Source organism: Plectropomus leopardus, chromosome 5, assembly GCF_008729295.1.
Source record: "Plectropomus leopardus isolate mb chromosome 5, YSFRI_Pleo_2.0, whole genome shotgun sequence".
Classification (NCBI taxonomy): domain Eukaryota; kingdom Metazoa; phylum Chordata; class Actinopteri; order Perciformes; family Serranidae; genus Plectropomus; species Plectropomus leopardus.
In genome coordinates this window covers 9,140,687-9,161,956 of record NC_056467.1, presented here as the reverse complement: position 1 = coordinate 9,161,956, position 21,270 = coordinate 9,140,687, and the positions used below count along the sequence as shown (strand labels likewise).

Sequence of the window (21,270 nt, the reverse complement as noted above, 5' to 3'; positions counted from 1 at the left end):
AAAAATGCTATATAACATTTCGTCTGGAGCGGTCAGGCTTTAATTCTGTGTCATTAAAATACCAGATCTGCTGCACTGATCTTTATAATTCATTTTGATGACATACACATGTACTGTAACATTCTCTTATGGAGCTTTGTGTGACTTTCTTTGGAGATTTATAGTGTACATACACTGCAGTTTCATCACAAATGGAGTTTCTTCTGGTACCATTCACTAGCCGTGATGAGAGTGACTTGTTCAGGACAGATTTACTAAATCTATTACAAATTACTGTCAGGACCACAAAATGTTGTGCTGCTATCCACCACATGGTTTCAATTTAGTATTTAGTATTTGTTAAGACTGATTCTATAATTTGTCACAGCCACAGTGCTGTCTATTATTTCATTTGAATGTTATGCTACTAATTAAGAGTTTAGGCAAAGGACATGTTGTGTGCATGTCTGGAAAGCAATGTGCAACAGAAAGCTCTGCTACTGAGCTTGAAATATTTCAATAGTGTTAGATACTGCTGTCAGCTTAATGAAAGGGTTAATAATTTTAAAAACCAAATTTGGATATCTGGTGCTTCTCCCAGCCCTTGAATCACAGACACAGTTTGCTCAGCCGCAGCAGTCAGTCATTATTAATAAGTCCATTTCCATTCCCTTGTCCATATTTTGCACTCCAAAATACAGATTGTGCAAACTCAAAACTAATTTTGTCCTGTCATTATGACCAATAAAAAGTGATGTTTGACCCATTACAACACATTCTCAGGGCCAACTCCGTCCTAGCAATGACAGACAATGGTCAGTGGCCCTATGCATCAAACTAGACACTAAGACACTTAGGGACAGCACTTGACATGCATTCAAAATAAACCTCTGTTTTTTATAGTTTCCATATGTTAAATTCATACAGTCTGTTTTCAAAAATACAATTAGAAGGTACTTAAAATAAATAAAAACTCTGATTTTAGGTTTACTTTCTTAGGTTAAGGCGTGTGGTAAGGTGTCGAAAAAAACATGGCTTGCCTTAAAATGTGACACGTGACATACACAGTGCACTGTTATTAAACTGAAGTGACTTTTGATTTCACATGGGACACAAACAGAAGTCTTCCAAGTGAAAGTGCTGAGTTTGTTTGACCCATCTACTTCCACTCCCACTCACCCTATGCACACTTTCTGGCTTCTTATCCAACAACAGTTGCTCGAAAGTGTCAAAAAATGCTGCCGCCCAGTACGTCTCATAGGGCTAAAAGGTGCAGCGGTATCTGATGCTGAGGGCCACTGAACAAGTGTCAGTATTTGAGAAGTTGGGAGTGAGACTGGGATGCCCATTAGTATCTAGAAAAGTGCCCACTAAAGTAATCCCATGATATTTTTGGCTACCTATATCTTAACAGTACGCTGGTTGCAGGGATACTTGTGGTTTTTAGAGTCTCCAGAATGGGAACCAGAGCCTTTAGCTATCCAGCTCCTCTTCTGTGGAAGCATCTTCCAGTTTTGGTTCAAGAGGCAGACACCGTCTCCAAGTTTAAGAGTAGGCTTCAAGACTTTCCTCTTTGATAAAGCTAGAGTTAGGGCTGGCTCAGGCTTGCTTTGAACCAGCCCCAAGTTAGGCTAATACACGCCTAGTGCACAGGCCAGTTTTGATGACTTATTGATTTCACATAATAAATTCACTCCAGAGGTTCAAGTTTGTATTGTAATACAGCCAGTATTTCCCAAACTCATGGCTGCACCAGTGGATCATTTAGTCTCCCACCTAGTCTTTCTCAGTCATGTTAAGACTACATGCAGGAGAGAGATGTAGCTTGGTAAGACCCTTTAGATAAATATTTAGGTTTGAAATCTGACAAACGGGCTGCATTCCAGTGTCAAGAGAACTGTAAGCTGCTGACGACAGGAGGCGATACTTTTTGTCAAGGAAGAGGCAGCAATCATCCAACATCTTTCTTGCAACCTCCAGGTGCGACAGTTCTCGCTTTCTGCACAGACTTCCTCTTCTCTTTATGTTTCTCTCTGCTGTCTTTCACTTTGAAACACCGCTTTAAATGAGTGGAAGCGTTCTTTGAAGGAGGCCCATAGCAAGGAGGGAAAAAAAAGGGTGATGGTGGGGGTGAAGCGTGTCTGCGTAAGCCAGCGTTATGTCTGGATTTGGATGGGAAATAAGCAGGTATGAGTGGTATCACAATGGTTTGGATATTGCTCCAGGTCTGTTGGAAGGTGCGCTGTCTTGGCAAGTATTTAAAAACCTGCACAGTGATCACGTCTGGCCTGGATCATCAGCCCCAGACAGAGTGAGGGAGGTGGAACAGGAGAAGAACCACCTGGGTAACCTCAGCCTGCCCTCTGCCAAGAAAACCACCATCAAGTGCAACGAGATAATGTGGGTCTCATTTTGATGGAGGACAGCTCTATTGTGTTTACTTTGGGCTTTGAAGTATGTAAATCAGTCAAGCATATATATATATATATATATATATATATATATATATATATATTGATATTGATATACCCAGCTCATTCAAGAGCATAACAAAGATGGGACTACACAGTAACTATTTTATACAACAAAAGCAAAACAAGATGTGGGTGAATAGTCAGAGAGGTGTGGATGTTGGGTGCATGAAGTGTGTGGGTGCTAATTCAAAGGAACAAAAGGCTAACCAATGAAACCAAACAAAACCATGTTGGGTACTTGAGAGGGACCAGCCTTTCAGGAGGGAGAGAGAGAGCCATCTTTGAAATGGCCAAGCTTAAACAGACTTGTGGCAGGTGAGGTAAAACCCAACAACGAGGTAGCAGGAGCCGAGCAGAGAGGGAGATCCTAAAACAAAGTGCACATGCAGGTCAAACAGGAACTGACAAGTGTCCCAGGGGCATCACAATATATGTATATATATATGTATGTGTATATATATATATATATATATATATATATATATATATCTGTTTGGGGCAGCATATATATAGTTTCATGCATTTTTAAAATGTAAAGTGTGTCTTATTTGATTAATATAATGGTCTTTCTACATTGCTTTTTATGTTACAGACATTTTTACTGTCATCAATGTAAAGTAGTCCCACACCAAATACATAAATTGCATCTACATTCACAATTGCTTGTACTTTTTGTTTGTTTTGTTTCCACATTAAGATTTTCTTAAACTAAAAAACAGCCTACTGGACGTGCCTTTTGGCCTTATTGCTAGACTGCAGCAGTGGGGCCAAACAGCTGTGCTGTTTGGGGCAGCAGGCCATGGCCTTGTATGTTTTCTATCTACAGTGGAATTTATATGAGCCCGGGGTTACAAGCACATGAATGGGCCCTAGTGTGCTGGTTCTGTTTTGACGTCACCTCATCAGTGCGCATGGGACACAGTTGTTAAAACTGGGACACTCTATGGCCCGCATGCCTTTCAAAGGGAACTAGGCCCCCTTTGAAGGACCAGAGTGTGGTGATTTGAACAATAGACAGATTTGTTTGACTTAGTTGTGCCACTGTTTACTGAAAGCTTACATCGATGTATCTATATCTATGTATGTGCCTTTCAGAGTTGCTCAGTGATTTACTGTGGATGTCTCTTAATGTTTAACTATATGAAACCCCTTTTGCACTAAATTTAGTGCATGTACGCACATTTTTTAAACATGAGAAATCCCACTCGAAACAGGCAATAGACTCTATTCCCATAGCCAGCAGACCAGAGCCGTGAAAATGGCTCTACAACTGATGAGTATGCCATTTTTGTGTATTTGTGTGTGTGTGCGTGTGTGTGTGTTTTTTCTGGTGTGTTCTGTTTGAGGTCAATGACAGGCTGGAATACAAATTAGTAAACAACAGAAAGCAGCATGGATGCCAGTGAGAATGTTATGGTGGTTACTTCTTTTTATATATCTTTTACTTATCCAGTCACTCTTACAAACTTGGGGCCGACTAATTCGGAATGATGTTTAAGTGCTGCTTCGACAGAGGTATTTTATGGTGGTGCATCACTGCAATTCTTGTAAATAATTTTTACTGCCATGATACTACTATTATAGCAATAATGAATTTCAATGTTATATAGTAGGTATATTGTACAATAATGTGCATTCATGGCTTGAAACAGTAATCACACTCACAAATATGAAATCTTTGTTCACATATATTTTATAACATTTTGAAGTACAATAAGTACATTTTAGAAATAGAAGCTACAGTTTATAAAACCTTTCCAGCAGAAATCATTGATGGGCCAGCATCAGCCTATTTTTTCTCTAGCAGACAGGTCTAGTTTCTATATAAAAAAAGAATAAAAAAAAACAAAAACAAAACAAATCGCTACATTATTTTGTCCTGCGCTACCTTTAAATTCCCATGAAAGCACCAGCTGTCTGCATCTCTTGTCTTTTATAAAATATAAATTATTGAAAAATATTCAAATGTTTGTGAACTAAATACAATAAAAATGATCTCATAACAAAAATACAGAGACACTATAAAATATACAAAAAAAGAACAACATCCAAAAACAAAAAAGGTTTTCCTTCTGAATCCATTCTGAGATATGCATATGCCACAAACTACTTGTGTGTATACACTTGCCCAACTAAGGATCATTAATACATAAGACCTGCAGTAGATTGTAATCCGTGACATTTAACAACAGTATATTTTCCTGACAAAATAATTTTTAAAACACTAACATTTCAGGTAACAGAATGTTTTCTTTAAGCACAATAATCTTGTGAAGTCAACCATACTGGAATTATGACCTTGTGGAGTAAAAAAAAAAGTATTTTTCCAGGGCACTGACAACTTTTACAATTATCTTTAAAAAAAAATCTGTAAAGCTCTTGAACATAAAACACTGACATTGGAAAAAGAACCTGAACAAAAACAGTGTTTTGAAACCTTGACATCAACATGCAGAGAAGACTAAAAGTACAGTGCAGCTTATTACAAATTAATTTGTAGAATTCTTTGTGTCAGATGATGAGCATGGATGAGGGACTTGGTGAGTCAGTGCTTGATGATGTTGGACAAGCTTGTTACCAATTAAACATTGTGAACATATCCAGCATCTCTTTTCTGCACTCAGGGGTAGACCCAGATCAGTGAAGGCGCTTCTCTTTATTCTAAAGCTGTGTGCTTTTCAACATATTAACAAATGATGAAAGAAAAGTCAACACTTTCAAGAGAATTCTGGTCCCTGTCTTCTGACGTTGCGGACTATACCCGAAGCACCGCGGCCAAAGACCTCACAAGGGTTTTGGTTATTATTCCTGCTTTGTCTCTCGCTTATTTGTGTAATCTGGGTCTCAATAAAGCATTATGAAATACAATCTGTACAAATAGACATCTCAAAAGCTATTTTCATCCATATGGGTAACATTCAGCCACTGTAAACAATAACATTGTATTCTAAGATGATATTCCACTTTGGCATTTTCCCATAGGGCCAGTGCACAGCCACTGTTCCCACTGTTGGGAGGAAACTGCTGCCAATTTGCTCAAATGTAACCAGTGAATCTTTATGCATGTATTCTGAGCAAACTGAACAAGTGTGGGTGGAATCATACACGAGTTACTTAACTGATTTTGATCATATAAGTAACTCACAAACCTAAAAAAAAATTAAATACAAATGTCTGCCACTAGTCTTAAATGCCTCGATTTGCAGTGAGGTTTCAGCTGCATTCATGCATCCAACCACAATGGCAGTGGAAAATGAAGAACACAACCCTTCAAGCAGCGCCAACTTTCATCTTTTCTGTCAGTCGTTCTCTATCTCTACCTCACAAGTGATCGTCACCTGCAGTCTCCACAGATTTCTTTCAGTCACCTTCATCTATCCCACACAACTTCTGATTCCTCCTAGCCAACATTTTTCTATTGCCTGCCACTTTTTCCTACACTGTACCTTCACAATACACTGCAGCTGCGTCCTCATGGCCAAAATATACTGCATAATTAAAGAAAAAAATCTGACATTCTTAAGATTTTGTAAAATCACTCCCTCCACGATTTCACTTGTGATTTTATTGTATAGACAGACTATTCAAACACTACTAAAGCAACACTCACATGGACAGTGAACCGACAAAATTATGCATCTAATCTGCACATTAAACAACTCTTCTCGCTAAGGACTCCTGAATTTCCCCACATAGATTGTCTACAGTCTGCTAATACTGGTGGTATATGCAAAAAAATGCATAAGTTTCAGTCACAATGTGTGTCTCTAACAAGGTGGCAAACATGTACGTAAAGGTGAAAGCGTCGGTTTCAAAAGCAACGGCTGCTTTCGTCTGTCTGTCTATCAGACACTCTTGGAATGAGTCATGTCACCAGGTCCTCAAACTCTACAAAGCACGGGGCCAGTGTCTATAGTGTTGTCTGATAACAAATCAGCACATTTCAGTTAAAGGCTCCTTGAGAACAGAACAGATAAACTTGGCATCTAATGTTTGGTTCCACTGTAATACCTTCACTGACAACATAAGAAAAAATGCTCTTTTCAATATATGCCTGGTAGGTTTACATTGGCTGTTCTCAACATCAATAATATATAATACTGGCACAAGCATACAATCCTCAAACAACAAATCAGAAAAGACACTTTTTGGTCCAAGCTGAAAATTCTCTCACTCTTTTAAAAGAGAAACAGTGAGCACGAATGTAAATATGTCATTATACCTTCTTTAGTTTGGTTTTTACATTTTGGCAACCCTTTTTTTTTCTTAGCGGGAACCTTCCGCCCGCTCTACCCCGATATTGAAATTAATCTATTATTTTGCTCTTTCTCTTTCAGTTCAGTCAGACTTTCTGTCTTGGTCCTCGTATCTCCCCACTGTGCTACTTAGGCAGCAGGGAACCTGAACTCTACCCGATACCACTCCTTCTGCCTTGAGCTGCTAAATAATACCGGTACATAATCACACATACGCACGTTCACACACACATGCGCGCACACACACCTCAAATGCAACAGGGTATGAATACAGGCTTTCGGCTTGTGTCTTCTTTTTAAACATGGTCTGAGAGACAGGAGCTTTAAGTTGACAAAGACCACAGTTAGTCATTAAAAACATTTTGGTCCCCCCAAAAAACGGTTAACCGACTCTATCAAAACAGTTAAGACCACTTTATGAGCCCCAGTCCACGTGTCTCCTTAATTTCGGTCTTCACTTCATGTTTCTTCTTTGCTTTCACTCGTCCGTATCGGGCTTTACGTCCAACATTGCATGGAGCTCCTCAGGAGTGTAGCCCAGCAGGCTTTTTAAGTCACAGACAAAGCGGTAGACGTAGCGTTTCCCTGATGTCTTGTGGATGATATTTTTGTCATAGTAGTAGCGTAGGCCACGGCTCAGCTTCTCATAGTTCATCTTGGGCTTGTTTTTCCTCTTTCCCCACCTCCGAGCAACCTGAAACAATGCAGAATAAGTGTGTCAATACGTGACATAAACAGTTAACCCCTAACCCTGCCCCCTAGACCCTAACCCTATCCCCGAGGCACATAAAAAACAGAATAAAAATAAATAACGTCTGGTAATCTCTAAGAATGTAATCAACTACATTTTATGTGCTAAACAATTAACAGTACTTTCTGGTCATTTTGAAATGAACTACTGGCAAAACCAGTAGCCCTTCCAAAAAGATTGATGAAGCCAAACAAGGCGTTCAAAATGTTTTCACAAAAGCAGAAGACATCTTGTTCATGTGGCTAACTACTTAGGACCTCCCAGCATGTGTACCAGTGACCAGCGAGGTCACGACCTCTCACCTCATCTGGGTCGGAGAGCTTGAACTCCCAGCCGTCGCCTGTCCAGCTGATGAAGGACTGGCAAGACTTGTCGGTTAGCAGCTCCAGAAGAAACTGCCAAAGCTGGATGGGGCCACTGCCTGCAGGACAGATCGGGGAGAGAAGGTTTGCATTAAAAACTACTGACATCGAGAAGTTAGAGGCAAATGTATAGCACCAAATTCTAGGCCCTATGGATAAAGAGTCTGTGTGGGCCCCCCACCCTTCAACTCTTGATCCATGAAGTACCAAAGTATATATATATATATATATATATATATATATATATATATATATATATATATATATATATATAGAGAGAGAGAGAGAGAGAGAGAGAGAGAGAGAGAGATAGAATATAGAATATATAATAATATATGGTATGGTTGATGCTAAACTCAACCCAATCACTTTGTCCTAGTGATTGGGATAACTGGGTTAACACAAGCTCAAAGACTTTCACATTTGTTCTACAACATAAAATATGTAAATAAATGCCCAACTAGTGAATTCTGAGGCTTGATAACACAGCTATACAGATTTATCAGCAACAAGTTCTGCAATCTCATTTAGCAACTTGTTGCTGATAAATCTGTATAGCTGTGTTATCAAATCACACAGCAACACATATTTGTTGTGGTGGTGACATTAAGTCATGCCACCACGGAGTGTTTTGTTTACAACCAAATATTAGCTTTTTTCTTCTGGCAAGATCAAAAAATATGATCTCCTTGCACTGCAAGGATAGAGAAGATTGAAAATTCCAGATCAAAAGGAGGACTATATTGTATCTCCAAGGTGTATACTAATGACAGTGTTAAATATTTATGCCAAATATTCACTTGTATATGAAGAGGGACAAAGTAAACCTACTAATTTGGGTCAGACTGAAGTACAGCAATGGAACCAAATGCCCTCTGAAATACAACAGTCCCATTCATCATGTATTCCCTTGTCTGGCAGTTGCCCTGTGCAGTATGTGAATCTAGAGTCTGTGTCTGTATGAGTTCCATACTGATGAAATCACTAGTTTAAAATAGGACGGGGTGCCTTTAGACTTCAGCAACACGTCTCGGGGAGTTGAATACAGACTGTGCATGTGAAAAAAGAGAGGCTGCTAAGTCATCTGTATTATTATACTGGATTGTTTTTTTCAAATAAATATAGAGTAATATAATAAGCTGTTAAAAGTGAATTCAGTGCTATTACAAGAACTTTATTACATTTCATAGAGAAAAAAAGGAGGGAAAGCAGAACAAAGATAACCAAAAGAAAAGGGCTGGTCTTTGCTCTGAACTAGATTCACTGCATAGCACTTTGATCTTGTGGTTTTTCAGCACATACACCAAGCCACCCACTTTTGAGGCTCGCATGTTGAAATCACACCTGCCTATGCAGCACACCGCCTCAGCAAAACTGAAGCTATACGCAAAAGTCATCTCTCTTTCAAGTGCCTCAGAAAACCAAATGTACTTTTAAAGAACACAAACAAAAGCTTTCAGGGAAACAGATGTGTGGGTTGAACACTTTAAACGGTGCTTGTGAGCCCTCTTTACTCCTGCAAGGATCGGAGAAGGTGCATGACAACAGACATCAAGACTTTGGAAAATAAATGTGCTGTTCAACACTGGGTCTCTTTCAGACAGAAAGCATCGACTCGCATTCCAAATGTCTGCTACTGTAATAGCGAGCCCACATAAGGGTGATACAGTGCCCGTTTACCAGCCCCCTGCGCTCTCATGCCAGAATGTAGGCGACCCTTTGACAAAAAAAGAAAAAAGAAAAGTTTCCAGAAATATGTTACAAGTCTGCATGCACAATGGGCCTCATTGAAAAAGCATACTGTAGCAAAAGGGTGGGTGGGGTAGGAGCTCACAGTCACAGCAAAGTTAAGTGTCTGACCCATGGTATGCCAAATGAGTCTTGAGCATATGCAACTAGCTGGATGTAGATTGAGGCTGCAACAAAGGATGAATGTATAGATTTCTTTTGTTGTAAATGTAAAAATCACACACACACACACACACACACACACGCACACACACACACATATGTAGATGTATTTTTTCTTTTGCTTGGTAAATGGCCACTTGAGTAAATCTAAATCTAGTAGCAATAGAAAAAAAGTACTTCTGTGTAAGGGTGCAGATTTCGTTTTAACATTTGGGGTGGAAGGAATGTATTAAGCAGAGGGTCTGAGGGTTCGTCCTGAGGAAACACTTTATCTCCTGCACCAATTTGCGATGGACAGGTTTATATTTATGTTATGGAAAAAAAAACAAAATTTAGCGGGCAAGTTACAATTCAAAATTACTCATGTAATGTTGTCCCTGTTGAGTCAACACACATATATGCATGATTTATTCTTCTGTGTTATTTTGTTTGGGGCAGAAACCTCTTTAAATGTGTATGTGGCACCTATTCAATAACACACTAATTACTTTTAGTTTATAACCCCTCTGGACTTGAATAGCTGATATGTTGTGTCATGTTCACACAGAGAGAGAATAAACAACTCAGACAGAGAAGAAACTCAGTCAAGAATTTGTTAAAATTACTGATCATCACATGGACATTTTTGGGGGATCATTTTAGAATCCGTAAGGTAGGGGGGATTTTTTTCCTAATTTTTTTAACCTTGCATTTTTGACACTGCACATTTGTTTCTTTTATGCTTACATTGTAAGGTATGTTTTCTTGTCGTAAGATAAATCATTCTCAACAGACCCAGCTAGTTTAGCGTTTCTTGGTGCAAGTTAACTTAAAAAAAGTGATGGGTTAAAATCAGCCATTTCAAAAAGTGGTGGGGACATGTCTCCAGCATCCCCAATGTAAATGACACATAATGCATCTTTGTACTTTGTACTTGTGAGACAGGGAGCTGGAGAGAGACAGCTAAGTATCAAGATGCAAATAGAGAGTTTATCATGTTGTAAAGCTGCCTGATGTTACCGTAGACAGAGGTGTAAATGAAAAATTGTCACAGGAAACCACTAAGATGACAACTGCAGCTTCACTTATCTCTCTGCAGCCTTATCAGGCTCCCCGTCAAGTGTCACCTGTCACCCTGTGACTGGGACAGGAAGCCAAGCAGAGTAAGCTGCCATAAACATCAATTTAGAATCCTACATTTTTTTTGGTTGAGGTTTCTCTCGCTCTCTCTCTCGCTCTCCCTTTCCTCGTCTATTTCTTCATCCACCCACACTCATGCGCATGGGCCCGCACACACATGTACACTCAAAAAATAGCTTCCATCTTTGAAGGACTACACTCTCCTTACGCTGCTCCTGATAACAGCTTGGACTGCAGGCTGCATGGCTTTTTTTCTCTTTTAGGAAAATTGGGGTAGTTTAGCCTGATTTTTTTTTCATCTTTCCCTTTTCCTGGTGCGTAAAAGCTCAGAGGAAGTACATTCTCCACAGTAAGAGTACATCACTATGCATTAGGCTGGGGACACTCGCCAGGCTTTTACACACATGAGCTCTTTGGAGTTAGCTATCCTGTCGTAACGACTGATACAAGTCAGACATCAAGATTGAATGGAACCAGAATTTGGTGGCGTACATCTGAAAAGGTCTTGAAAGAAGACAAATTTTGACATGCTTATGTTAATATTTTGATATAATACAGATTTTTGCCAAAGCTCATTTCATAAAGGCAGATGCCATCACACCAATATTATTTTTATCATTTATTTTCAGTTTCTTGATTCAGTCCACTCTATTAAAACAGTGTTTATGAAGCAAAACAACATCTAATGATCACTACAGGGGCTTTTGTACTCTTTATTATTCGATTATATGTGCATTACGACATATTTCCAACATCATTACCGATGAATGACTCATTGTTCTAGAAGCAGCTTTTGAACTAATAACCATACAGACGACCAATTAACTTGTGCATACCAACTTTAGGGACAGACTGTTGAGATCTGATGTATGCATTGTTAGTGATGAGGAGAAATTTGCTTGGATTTCCCCTTCTCCAAATACTGGTGAACTGACAGCCTTGTGACTATAATTTAAACATGGCTGAAAAAGTCCCAAACACTTTGGCAGCAAGATGCAATTTAGCTGTCCTTACTACCCAGTTTTTAAACAGTGGTATGTCATAAAGACTTAAAACATTAACTGATGACTACAAAATTTTATTGTGTATTTTCTTATGCAGTAAATGATATGGAAAGTAGACACATCCTGGTAAACTGTTAAAAGTAGTAACAGCAGTCATCTTTTTATGCTCCTTCCTCAGATCAAAACCTTGACAGGTGCTAAAACAGTGCATTTGCTTTAGAAGAGTTTGCAGATTATTTCCACATTTCATTGAGCTTGAAGAACATACGTAAGCCCGCTGTTTGAGCGTGTATGAGTATGTAGATGCCTCGTGAGATGAAGAGATATTTTTTTCTCCCCGGTGTTATGTGCAGGGGCAGGCATAATTTCTATGTTTCAGCGGCGTTGCTAGGACGACCTGGAAAAAATAGGTTGAGATGCGGGCTGCAGATAACAAGGAGGTAGATGAGAAGTGAAGACAGAACAAAAGAGTGCAAGACAAAGACACACAGAGAGAGAGTGAGAGACGAAGATATGAGCAAAATCTACTCTGCTTCCCGTAATGTGCATGACTCGGGCTGCCAGGGTAAAAGGTGTTTTGTTTTTGTTTTTTTTCTTTTGGTCTACAAGCGCACATCACACATCTGGGGCTTTTGCATCAACAAGTGTTACAGCTGCACTGCATCTCATTCCCTATAAGGCTTGAAGTCCACTGGTGGCATGCAGAAACTATCAAGAATAATCCTAATTACCCATATAATTACTTAACTTTAGCTCACCGCATATATATATATAGTTCAGGGTTGCCGACACATTCATGAATTTGTGGCAGCCTGCCATGATTAAAACCAGTGCCGCCAAATATTAATTTTATGTGTTTGGATTAGTTTGTTTTTTAATTGTTCATTAGAGGCACAATTGGAATGTTTACCTTTCTATTATTCAGTGCATCAGGAGCACAAAGCATATTCTGGGGCATAGATGAAGCAGCACAACGCCAGGCACAGAGAAAATGAAACTTAAACATTCATTTTCCTGGGTCTAAAAGTTTGATGTCAGTCATCTCTACACCAGCAGCTACTGTCATCACTCAGTCTGATTAGCTCCAGCTAGATCGATGGATCAATTATCCACCATGCGACTCAAACTGCTGCTGAGGAAAAAGTCGAAATCATGAAATATCAGAATTTATGTCAGAATTTAGAGAGGGTACACAGAATGATAGAAAAAGGGACAAAACAGGAAGGGGACATCCCTTTCTCACACCTGCTGCCACACATGAACAAACTGTAGTTAATAACAATATTACAACATAAAAATAAATAATAGAGTTCCTCTTTTTGTTACAATTTGTGAATATGAGAATGAATAATGAATGTATTCCTTTTTTTGTGTACCAGTGTCACAGCCCTGAAACTGAGATTGCCAGGCAGTTTACCGGCACACCTTAATGGAATAGAGCCATGATTAATGTTACTGGTCGCCCCATGCTTTCCCTGGTTTGACATTTTAAAAATATCTGCTGCAGAAGACATCTATAAAAAGCTGCAGCCCCTTTCAAGGTAGTTCTATAAAATATAAAATTATAATGTATAAACTCTGACCTCTAGACATCTTACCTGTGTATCCTGCCAGTGCAGCCGCTGGGATGACGGGTTTATCCTTGCTGAGGTCTGATCGCTCCCTCACGTAGTCTTTGAAAGTGCCCTTGGGCTTGTGGTTATGCAAGGCAGTGGGATAGTCTTCTGAGTCGAAGCTGTCATACGAAGGTACCCGCTGCAGGCTGCTGAACGAAGACTGGCTGCTCCATGACTGGGTCAATCGGTCACAGCTCTCAAAGCTCTCGATGCTTTCAAAAGAGTCCTGGCCACCAAGCTTACCTGTGTGGAAAACAGCAATAGAAATATAGATATTACAAAGGTGCAAACTGTACATTTTATGGTATATCGCATTGTATTAACTCTTAAATAAAGCCTGAATTATAATTATTGATGTGTTTCTTCTAAAAAAGCTTTTTTTTTCCAATGTGTTACTTCAGTGCATTAGAATGTTAATTGTTGTTCTAAGTTTTCTTTAGAATTTGACAAAAGAGAAACATTTATTAAAGTGACATAAACAACACCTTAGCAGTAAATTATGTTCCTTCTCTCTAAGCTATATTGTTCCGTACGGCGCCACATCTCTCCATTTCACACCTCATTTCCTTTTTACAACCACCATTTGGGTTTGATTTTAAATGGGAGACAATCACACAAATTGCCTTGCTATTTTTGGCCTTGGGAAAGATAAGAGGAGCCTTTCAATGGCGAGTCATTATTAAATGACAGATAATGCAGCCCCACAATTGATGCCGAAATCTTCAACTGCTAAAATTGAAGCCACATGTGGACATCACTTCTGCTACAAAATACTTTCCCACGTCGGGAGAGCACAACGCTGAAAAGCTCGGTATGTGGGATGCATGGGGATTGGTTCTCATACCTTGCAGGCAAATGCTTGAAGCACTGGCAGGAGGGTTGCATAGTGTACATGGGCACATGGTATTCATTTATACAGCTGGGGATTTGTGAGAAGAAAATCCTAGCTTTATAGCTATAAATGTAAACCACGCTGCTAATTCCTTTGTAAACTATCACTAGGAGAGAAAACAAGCCTGCACATTCAGAAAAGCAAACAGTTTCATGAGAAAACCCCACGCTCGCTCACTGAGGATGACACCTCTATCTCCTTACTCAGAAGTCGAGGAAAAGAGGCCAACAGAAACAAGAAAGAAAAAAAAAATTCTCGAAGGTTACACCACTTGGGCTGTTTTACATAAAGGACGGGCGGCAAGAAGAGAACACGTTGTGGCTTTGGTTCGTGTATCACACTGACAAAAACAATAGACTTTTCTTTTTTTCCCAACCCAGTCTAGAGTGTTAGAGACGGGTTTGCTTGAACCACAAACCAACCAGAGGGCCTGCTTTTCTTCTCTTCTAATACATGCACGCTGATGTGGCATGACAAGATTCTGGTAGCCTCAGCACAATCACAATCACACGCACACTGACACCCACGCAAAAAAACATCTACAAGCACTCACAATCCAAACAAACTGTTGATTAAAACAGAAATGCGGCACATTATTCCATGTAACACTCTGTTGAAATCTTAACTATACTCCTAAAACTAGTTTGTGACCCCTCACCTCTGCTGAGGCGTCCCACACACATGTTGTCGGGTGATACCACCTCCTGCTTGACACTGAAGTAGTCCCCCTGCAGCGGGTTGAGAGGCGTGTCCCGTAGGATGACAGCAGGGTATTCGCTCTCGTACTTGAGCGTCAGCAATTCCTCCGAGCTGATGGGATGAAGTGTCTGGTAGGACTCTGTGATGAAGCCGGGCTCTGAGTATTCAGAAGGAGGGACACATTGAGCATGCTCAACACCGTAGCCTGGAGACACAAAAGGGAAATGAGCATGGATAGAAAGCAGAGATGGAAAGAGCAAAGCAAAGGAGGAAGATCAATCTTAGGAGAGTGGAGTCATTATCCATCTTGTGCTGAACTGCTGCCAAAATGCTTAGTATGTGAATAGTCAGTAACAAAACACAACCCAGAGTGCATGAGATGAGTGTTACATTTGAGGCGGGATTATCGATTAGACATATACCTAAATCTAGCAAATCATTCTAACAATATGCAGTCAATATGCAAAGGCTTTCTACTAGGATATAAATCCAAAACTAAACCACTCCTCTTTCTCCATTCATATTTTAGGCACACATCTTATGCTATTACACAGAGTGATTGAGTATGATGAGTACTTACTGACAAAGTAGTCTGAGGTATAACGGGATTCCTGGAAGTTGGAGGTCAGTCCATTGATGGGGTAATGCTTTGCATCCTCTTCATGAAAAATAGATAGAGAACGAGCGTCAGTGACCTCGCCATTGATTTCATGTATCATGTAACTGCATCCAACATTATCAAAAATTAATGGCCTGAGCTAAATTGCGTCTTCCTGTTTGGCTCCTGTTACTATAGCAAATGCCAACAGTGTCCTACATTGGTGCAAGTAGTGATATCATGCAGTGTGGTCAGAGTTTTTCTCTTTCACTTAAAAAAGTACTTAACTGCTGGGAAGATGGTCTTTTAATACAACTGGGCTGTCTATACAGCAGAAAGACACAAATACTTTTGCAAGTGGTACAGTATGACCACAGAAAATAGAAAAAAACCTGTGTGGCATTCACTTTTGGTAAAGTGGTAGAAACCCTACAACTTCCAGAATGCACTGCGCCATACCAGACCAATAAACTGGTTGGTGATGTTATGCAAACTTGTCAGTTTGACATGTATTACAGTTAGACAATAAGCTATCATATGTGTCTGAAAGCATTTAAAGTGAGAAAAAGGCATCTCAGAGAATTTTGGTTTATATCTGATCAGCGCTGCTTGTTTTAATGTTTAATCTCTGTTTTTTTCAGCATGTGTTTTCACTATGAAGGAAAGAATATGGCAGCCACTTCCTGTTCACAAACACTCGCTATTACAGCTAAACAAGGCACTAAAATACATGACTGAAAAAAAAGGCGAGGAATAGGCAATTCAGTAACATTATCTTGGTTTATATTTGATCAGCACTGCCTAATTTCATTGTTTGATCAGAATTTGAGTGTCTCTTCTATACTCTTTGTGTCTGTGTTGGCAACATGGGTGGCGGGCAATATGAAAATGTGGAAGCAAGCAGAGCAAGCAAAATGCTGCCAGATGACAAATTTTGCATCATCCGACGCTATTCACTGTGAGGGAGAAGGGAGATCTGGCACTGGTTAGATAGAGGGAGGTTGACCACAGTTCACTGACACATACTACCCACGCTGTTATGATACAAAGCTAGTTGAAAATCAGTATACCTTGAAAATGGCGCTGTCAAAAAAACCCATCTAATAATATACAAAAGTGAAAAAAAATCTTTCTACCATTGTGACCTCACCTTTCTGAAGCATTTCTAAATGTTCCCAAAGGATGTCACCCACAAAGTCAGGTGCTAAGTCCAGGAAGCGTTCCTTCCCCATCGCACACAGGCTGGCTCCGTTCATGCAGAATTTGTCAAAGTCAACATTCTTCAGACTGAACTCGTTCACTGTCCACGTTAGCCACTCAGCCACATGGTTATCTGTCCACTGTCTGGGATCTGACGAGGATAACAATTGATATATTCACGACAATTGTTATATTCACCTAATATTTATGCAATGCATTCAATCCTTCTGTTAAAGTATTGATGTGTATTGAGACTGAGATGCAGTTACTACACATGCACTATGAACTGCAGCACAATTTGCTCCATTTTCAATGTGGGAGAGCTTTTTGGTTATGCTGCTGACTTTGACACTACCTCTGTGGTAAATATAACCACCCATAACAAGTCAATCAAAAACAAACAGGGACACACAGTGGTGGATATAAGCAGTTGTGGTAATGACAAGCCAAAACCATAGTTTGCAGATATAGTGCAATTGCACAAACTGATACTGCGAATCCTGCTGCTTCCAAACTGCATGAAGAGTCTCTACTCCCATTTAAGAAGCTAACTCATTATTTTACTGTCTGTATCTAAATTCTCTGGACACTGCAGTCAGACCGTCTGCCCAGACTGAAATGTATGTAATATAAGGCCACTTTTGGAATAACTGGGTGTCTCCCTGTTCTCATTCCTTCTAAGAGACGCCCTCACTGACTGATCTAAAGCAGACTATAATGTGAGATAATCTACTGGATGCCTGACATGTGAGATGTTGAGGTGTTTTCAAGGTCTCATGCTTTACTGATAACACTTCATTTCCTCAGTGAAAATGTTTACAGGGGTTAACAAGAACACAAGCAGCTGACTGTCTCACCTTTGGGAATACCCAGCCGCTGTTGTTCCTTTGTGAAGCCACTGAAGGTGGCCTTCAGAGCCTGGGACATCATCTCTTTACTCCCTGGAGTTAGCAGGGGGACATCGCCACACTCTGGATCTGCCAATCACAAATTACAAAAAAAAAAAAAAACTGATTATGATGTTATTTGGAGCAATATCAATATGCATTTCATTTGGGAGTGAAGTCACAAATATGCTAATATTACATACTGCTTTGATTATTATTGACAACCCAAGCTACGATGATGCATCCTGTATGTATTTAATGCCAATAAAGTTTACTGAATGGGAAATGAAACAGAGACAACTGAGACAGAGAAGAGGGCGGGAAAGACAGACTTGTGAATGTGATTCAGTTAGATATTCACACACACACACACACACACACTCAAACACAAACAAAGTCAACACAGTTGTATCTGACCGTGATCAACAACATGGCTCAACAATTACATCCCGTCTAGACAGCCACTGTCTCTGCATCAACTCCAATCTATTTAAACAAGAGCTGTCACACAGTAGCATCTGAACTGCTTGCAAACTAAGTAACACTGCATGTGCACTATTTTTGCACAATAATTTACATTTGCATATTTCACTCACCATGCTCCAATAGAATTCAATCCATGGTGAGTGGGAACAGTTTAGAAAATGTCCCACAAGTAGCTTCAACCACTTCTTATTTTATTGTCAATTCTCTTCAGTTTCTGGTATTTCAGACAATGTCCAAAAGCAAATCCCACCGGTTGGACACTCAGACAAACACACAAGTTTATTTGCAAATACTACAAACATTAGCCACTCTCCTGCACGCACATCCTGGGTGGGAGAGCAGAGCGTGGTGCCCATCAGTGACACTGTGACCCCTGCTAGCTTTCCTGCGTCGCCGCCCTTACACAGTGGGCCTACTGTCACCGGACCAAGCACGGGGTCAAACATTCTGAGAGGTCAAGGGTTGAGGGATGAGGTGATGATGTCACCGTGGCTGCTGGCGGGTGGCTAGAAGAGTTAGGGTGTGGGCTGTCTCAAGGGTCTCGGTCACACACTAGGCTCACTGTTCTCTGCTCACAGCCAGTGGGCACCCAGTGCGGAACAGAGCTCCCTTTGATGGCTTTAAACAGTGCCTGATGACTTGAACTCATCTAATTAGATTGAGCAGGCTGCAGAAGTGTGGGATGAGGGGGCAAAGCAGGGGAGATGATGAGGGGAGAAGACCCCCAGGCCACTAATTCTAGAACACACTAAAAACTAATCCAACCAAGACTCAAGAAATGACTTATAAATGTGCATGAAAGAGGCCCTATGGAGTTCCAATTACCTCACATGCCTTTATCATTCATTCTACAAAGCACCCACACTCATAAACACAACAAAGACAGACACCTTGTATATCATGGTCTATCAGAGTCTGATGTATGACATATCCTCCCTAATCAATTTGGGGGAGTAAAGTGCATGAGACAAAACTTTAACATCTTGGTGCTTCAGCGGGTTGAGGTGCATACAAAATCAAGGGTTCAATTAGGCTTTCATTTCTGCAGCATGTCTTTCCCCTTAGATCTTCCCTCTTGTCTGTCTCCATTGCGCGCCAATTAAAAACGTTAAAAACCAGATCACAAAAGCCATGTCCTGAGGGCATGAAGAAACGTTGTGTCACTCCTCTCACAGAGCTGCCATCCGTCCAACCCAGATGTTCTGGCATCTCCACCGGCTCGGCGGTTTTATCTGCCAGAAGTACACTGGGGCAACATACAGTTCATGCCTGTTTTCACCACTCGCTGACGTCTCGACCTCGTCTGGAATGCACAGCAGCTGTCCCTCCTTCGCCCATGTAACCAACGTCTGTCTGGCTGTTAGTAAAATTAGGTCTCCCAGTTTCTTTTTTCTCTCTTTGGCTCTTGTTTTTCCCTCTATTTTCTCTCTCTCTAAAGAAAGAAACCCCACAACATGCGCGAGACAGAGCACAGACAAGAGTTCTTTGCGTCTTCATGTGATTGAATTAGGCCTGTAATAATATATTTCTCTCTGTTATACTGGTGAACAAACAAAGTTATTCATTCAAGTTAAAAGTAAAAGCAAGGTAGAGGAGCTGAGAATAAACACTGTTTTACAGGCTCACATAAGACCTCCGTTTAACTATTGTCAGACGCAGTTCACACATCAGAATAAACCGTGCAGTTTCACAATAAAAATAAGACCTCAGGCAAGCTGTCTTTGTGTACAAGTTGCCCCTGACAGCAGGGTTGTCTAGGCTTCTGCTGAGCTCATTTTTTTCTTTTAAGTAGTGTTGGTAGTGCAAAAACGTACATGTTGCAAACGGCTGCAAACTGAGATGGGACTAGGGCTCAGACAGTCTGCACTTTGATGTGAAGGCAGGGGCGAAATGTGGCAGTTTATTTAAGCTGGATCGAGTGGAGTTTGTCTGCACTTTCGAACCGCTTACGCTCCTCCCTCTCCATTGCTTTTATCAACCCGGCCCCAGCCTGTTCTTGCCCACACAGACTTGAATCCACTTTAGCACTAAATCCTCCATCAAAGACACTTAACACCACTGTGCATGAGAACTACCATTAGGCACTCTAGAGAAAAAGAGAAAAATGTGCATCACTATTATAGAGCAATTTAAAATTGGGTTAAAAAAATGAGCTAATCCTAACCCTAACCCTGGCTTTATGTGATTTCTTTTGTTTCTAGTTTCATTACTCATTTTTCCTGTTTAAAATGAGTCTGAAGTAGGCTTTTGTTTACCATGTTGCAGCAATTCAAAGCAAAACAAATGTCTTCTAAGTTTGGACTGTCCGGCCACAGTGCAACAATCTACAAAGACCTATTGCACCTTCAACAAAGGTTTCTTAATAGTATTTATAACTAAGCACATCACTTTGTTGTTCTTCTGTGCATTGAAATCTTAAAGACATGAAGCAGAGGACACAAAAAAGCTACCAGACAAACAAAAGACCTAAAAGTGCGACAATAACAGTGCAGCCTCCATGGCGAGTGATCCATATGAAAGTTATCTGCGGCAGAGCTAATGTACAGTGTGCATCCATTAGCGAGAGAGAGGCGAGCTCGGATCCAGCCAATCTCTAGTAAATGATGAAGTCCTGATAGGATTTCAATGCCTGCGAGTCCCATTAGATCCAGAATGGTCAGTGTGTACTGAGAGTTAGAGCATCCACAAGTCATCACTTTCCACATTAGATGGTGTGGGCCTGTCCGCAAAATGAGTCCCATCCACTTAGCTCACCAAATGTGGGAGTGGGTGTAAATCACAAGCAACATTAAGGCATTTCGCTAACAAGAGTAAAAAGAGTGTCTGGGGTGAAAAGTATGAAATGAAACCAAGTTCTGCTAATGATGTAGAAGGAATAATAAGTCCATCTATTATAAGAATCACTGATGAAGTGAGACTGATGTTTCGTCTGCATTTACAATAAAAGCTATTGATTACCCATTCAGCTCTTGCCATCATATGAGTAATGGACAGGCTGCTGAGTGCGACGACCAGATTTCCCCCAAGGGATTCTTA

The 21,270-nt window shown here is 40.3% G+C and overlaps 1 protein-coding gene across 5 annotated transcripts in view; it reads right to left on the bottom strand.

Annotated features, from left to right (window-relative positions):
- Positions 1 to 4,128: 4,128 nt before the first annotated feature.
- Positions 4,129 to 21,270, bottom strand: part of ets1 (v-ets avian erythroblastosis virus E26 oncogene homolog 1) — a 42,143-nt gene continuing 25,001 nt past the window's right edge. For all 5 annotated transcript variants that reach the window (XM_042486045.1, XM_042486043.1, XM_042486047.1 and 2 more), the window contains 7 exons: positions 17,719 to 17,838; positions 16,812 to 17,012; positions 15,644 to 15,721; positions 15,023 to 15,268; positions 13,455 to 13,715; positions 7,763 to 7,881; positions 4,129 to 7,403 (listed from right to left, as the gene is read on the bottom strand). In XM_042486045.1, coding sequence (XP_042341979.1) covers positions 7,188 to 7,403; positions 7,763 to 7,881; positions 13,455 to 13,715; positions 15,023 to 15,268; positions 15,644 to 15,721; positions 16,812 to 17,012; positions 17,719 to 17,838 — 1,241 coding nt within the window. In that variant the 3' untranslated portion in view covers positions 4,129 to 7,187. The remainder of the gene's footprint in view (positions 7,404 to 7,762; positions 7,882 to 13,454; positions 13,716 to 15,022; positions 15,269 to 15,643; positions 15,722 to 16,811; positions 17,013 to 17,718; positions 17,839 to 21,270) is intronic.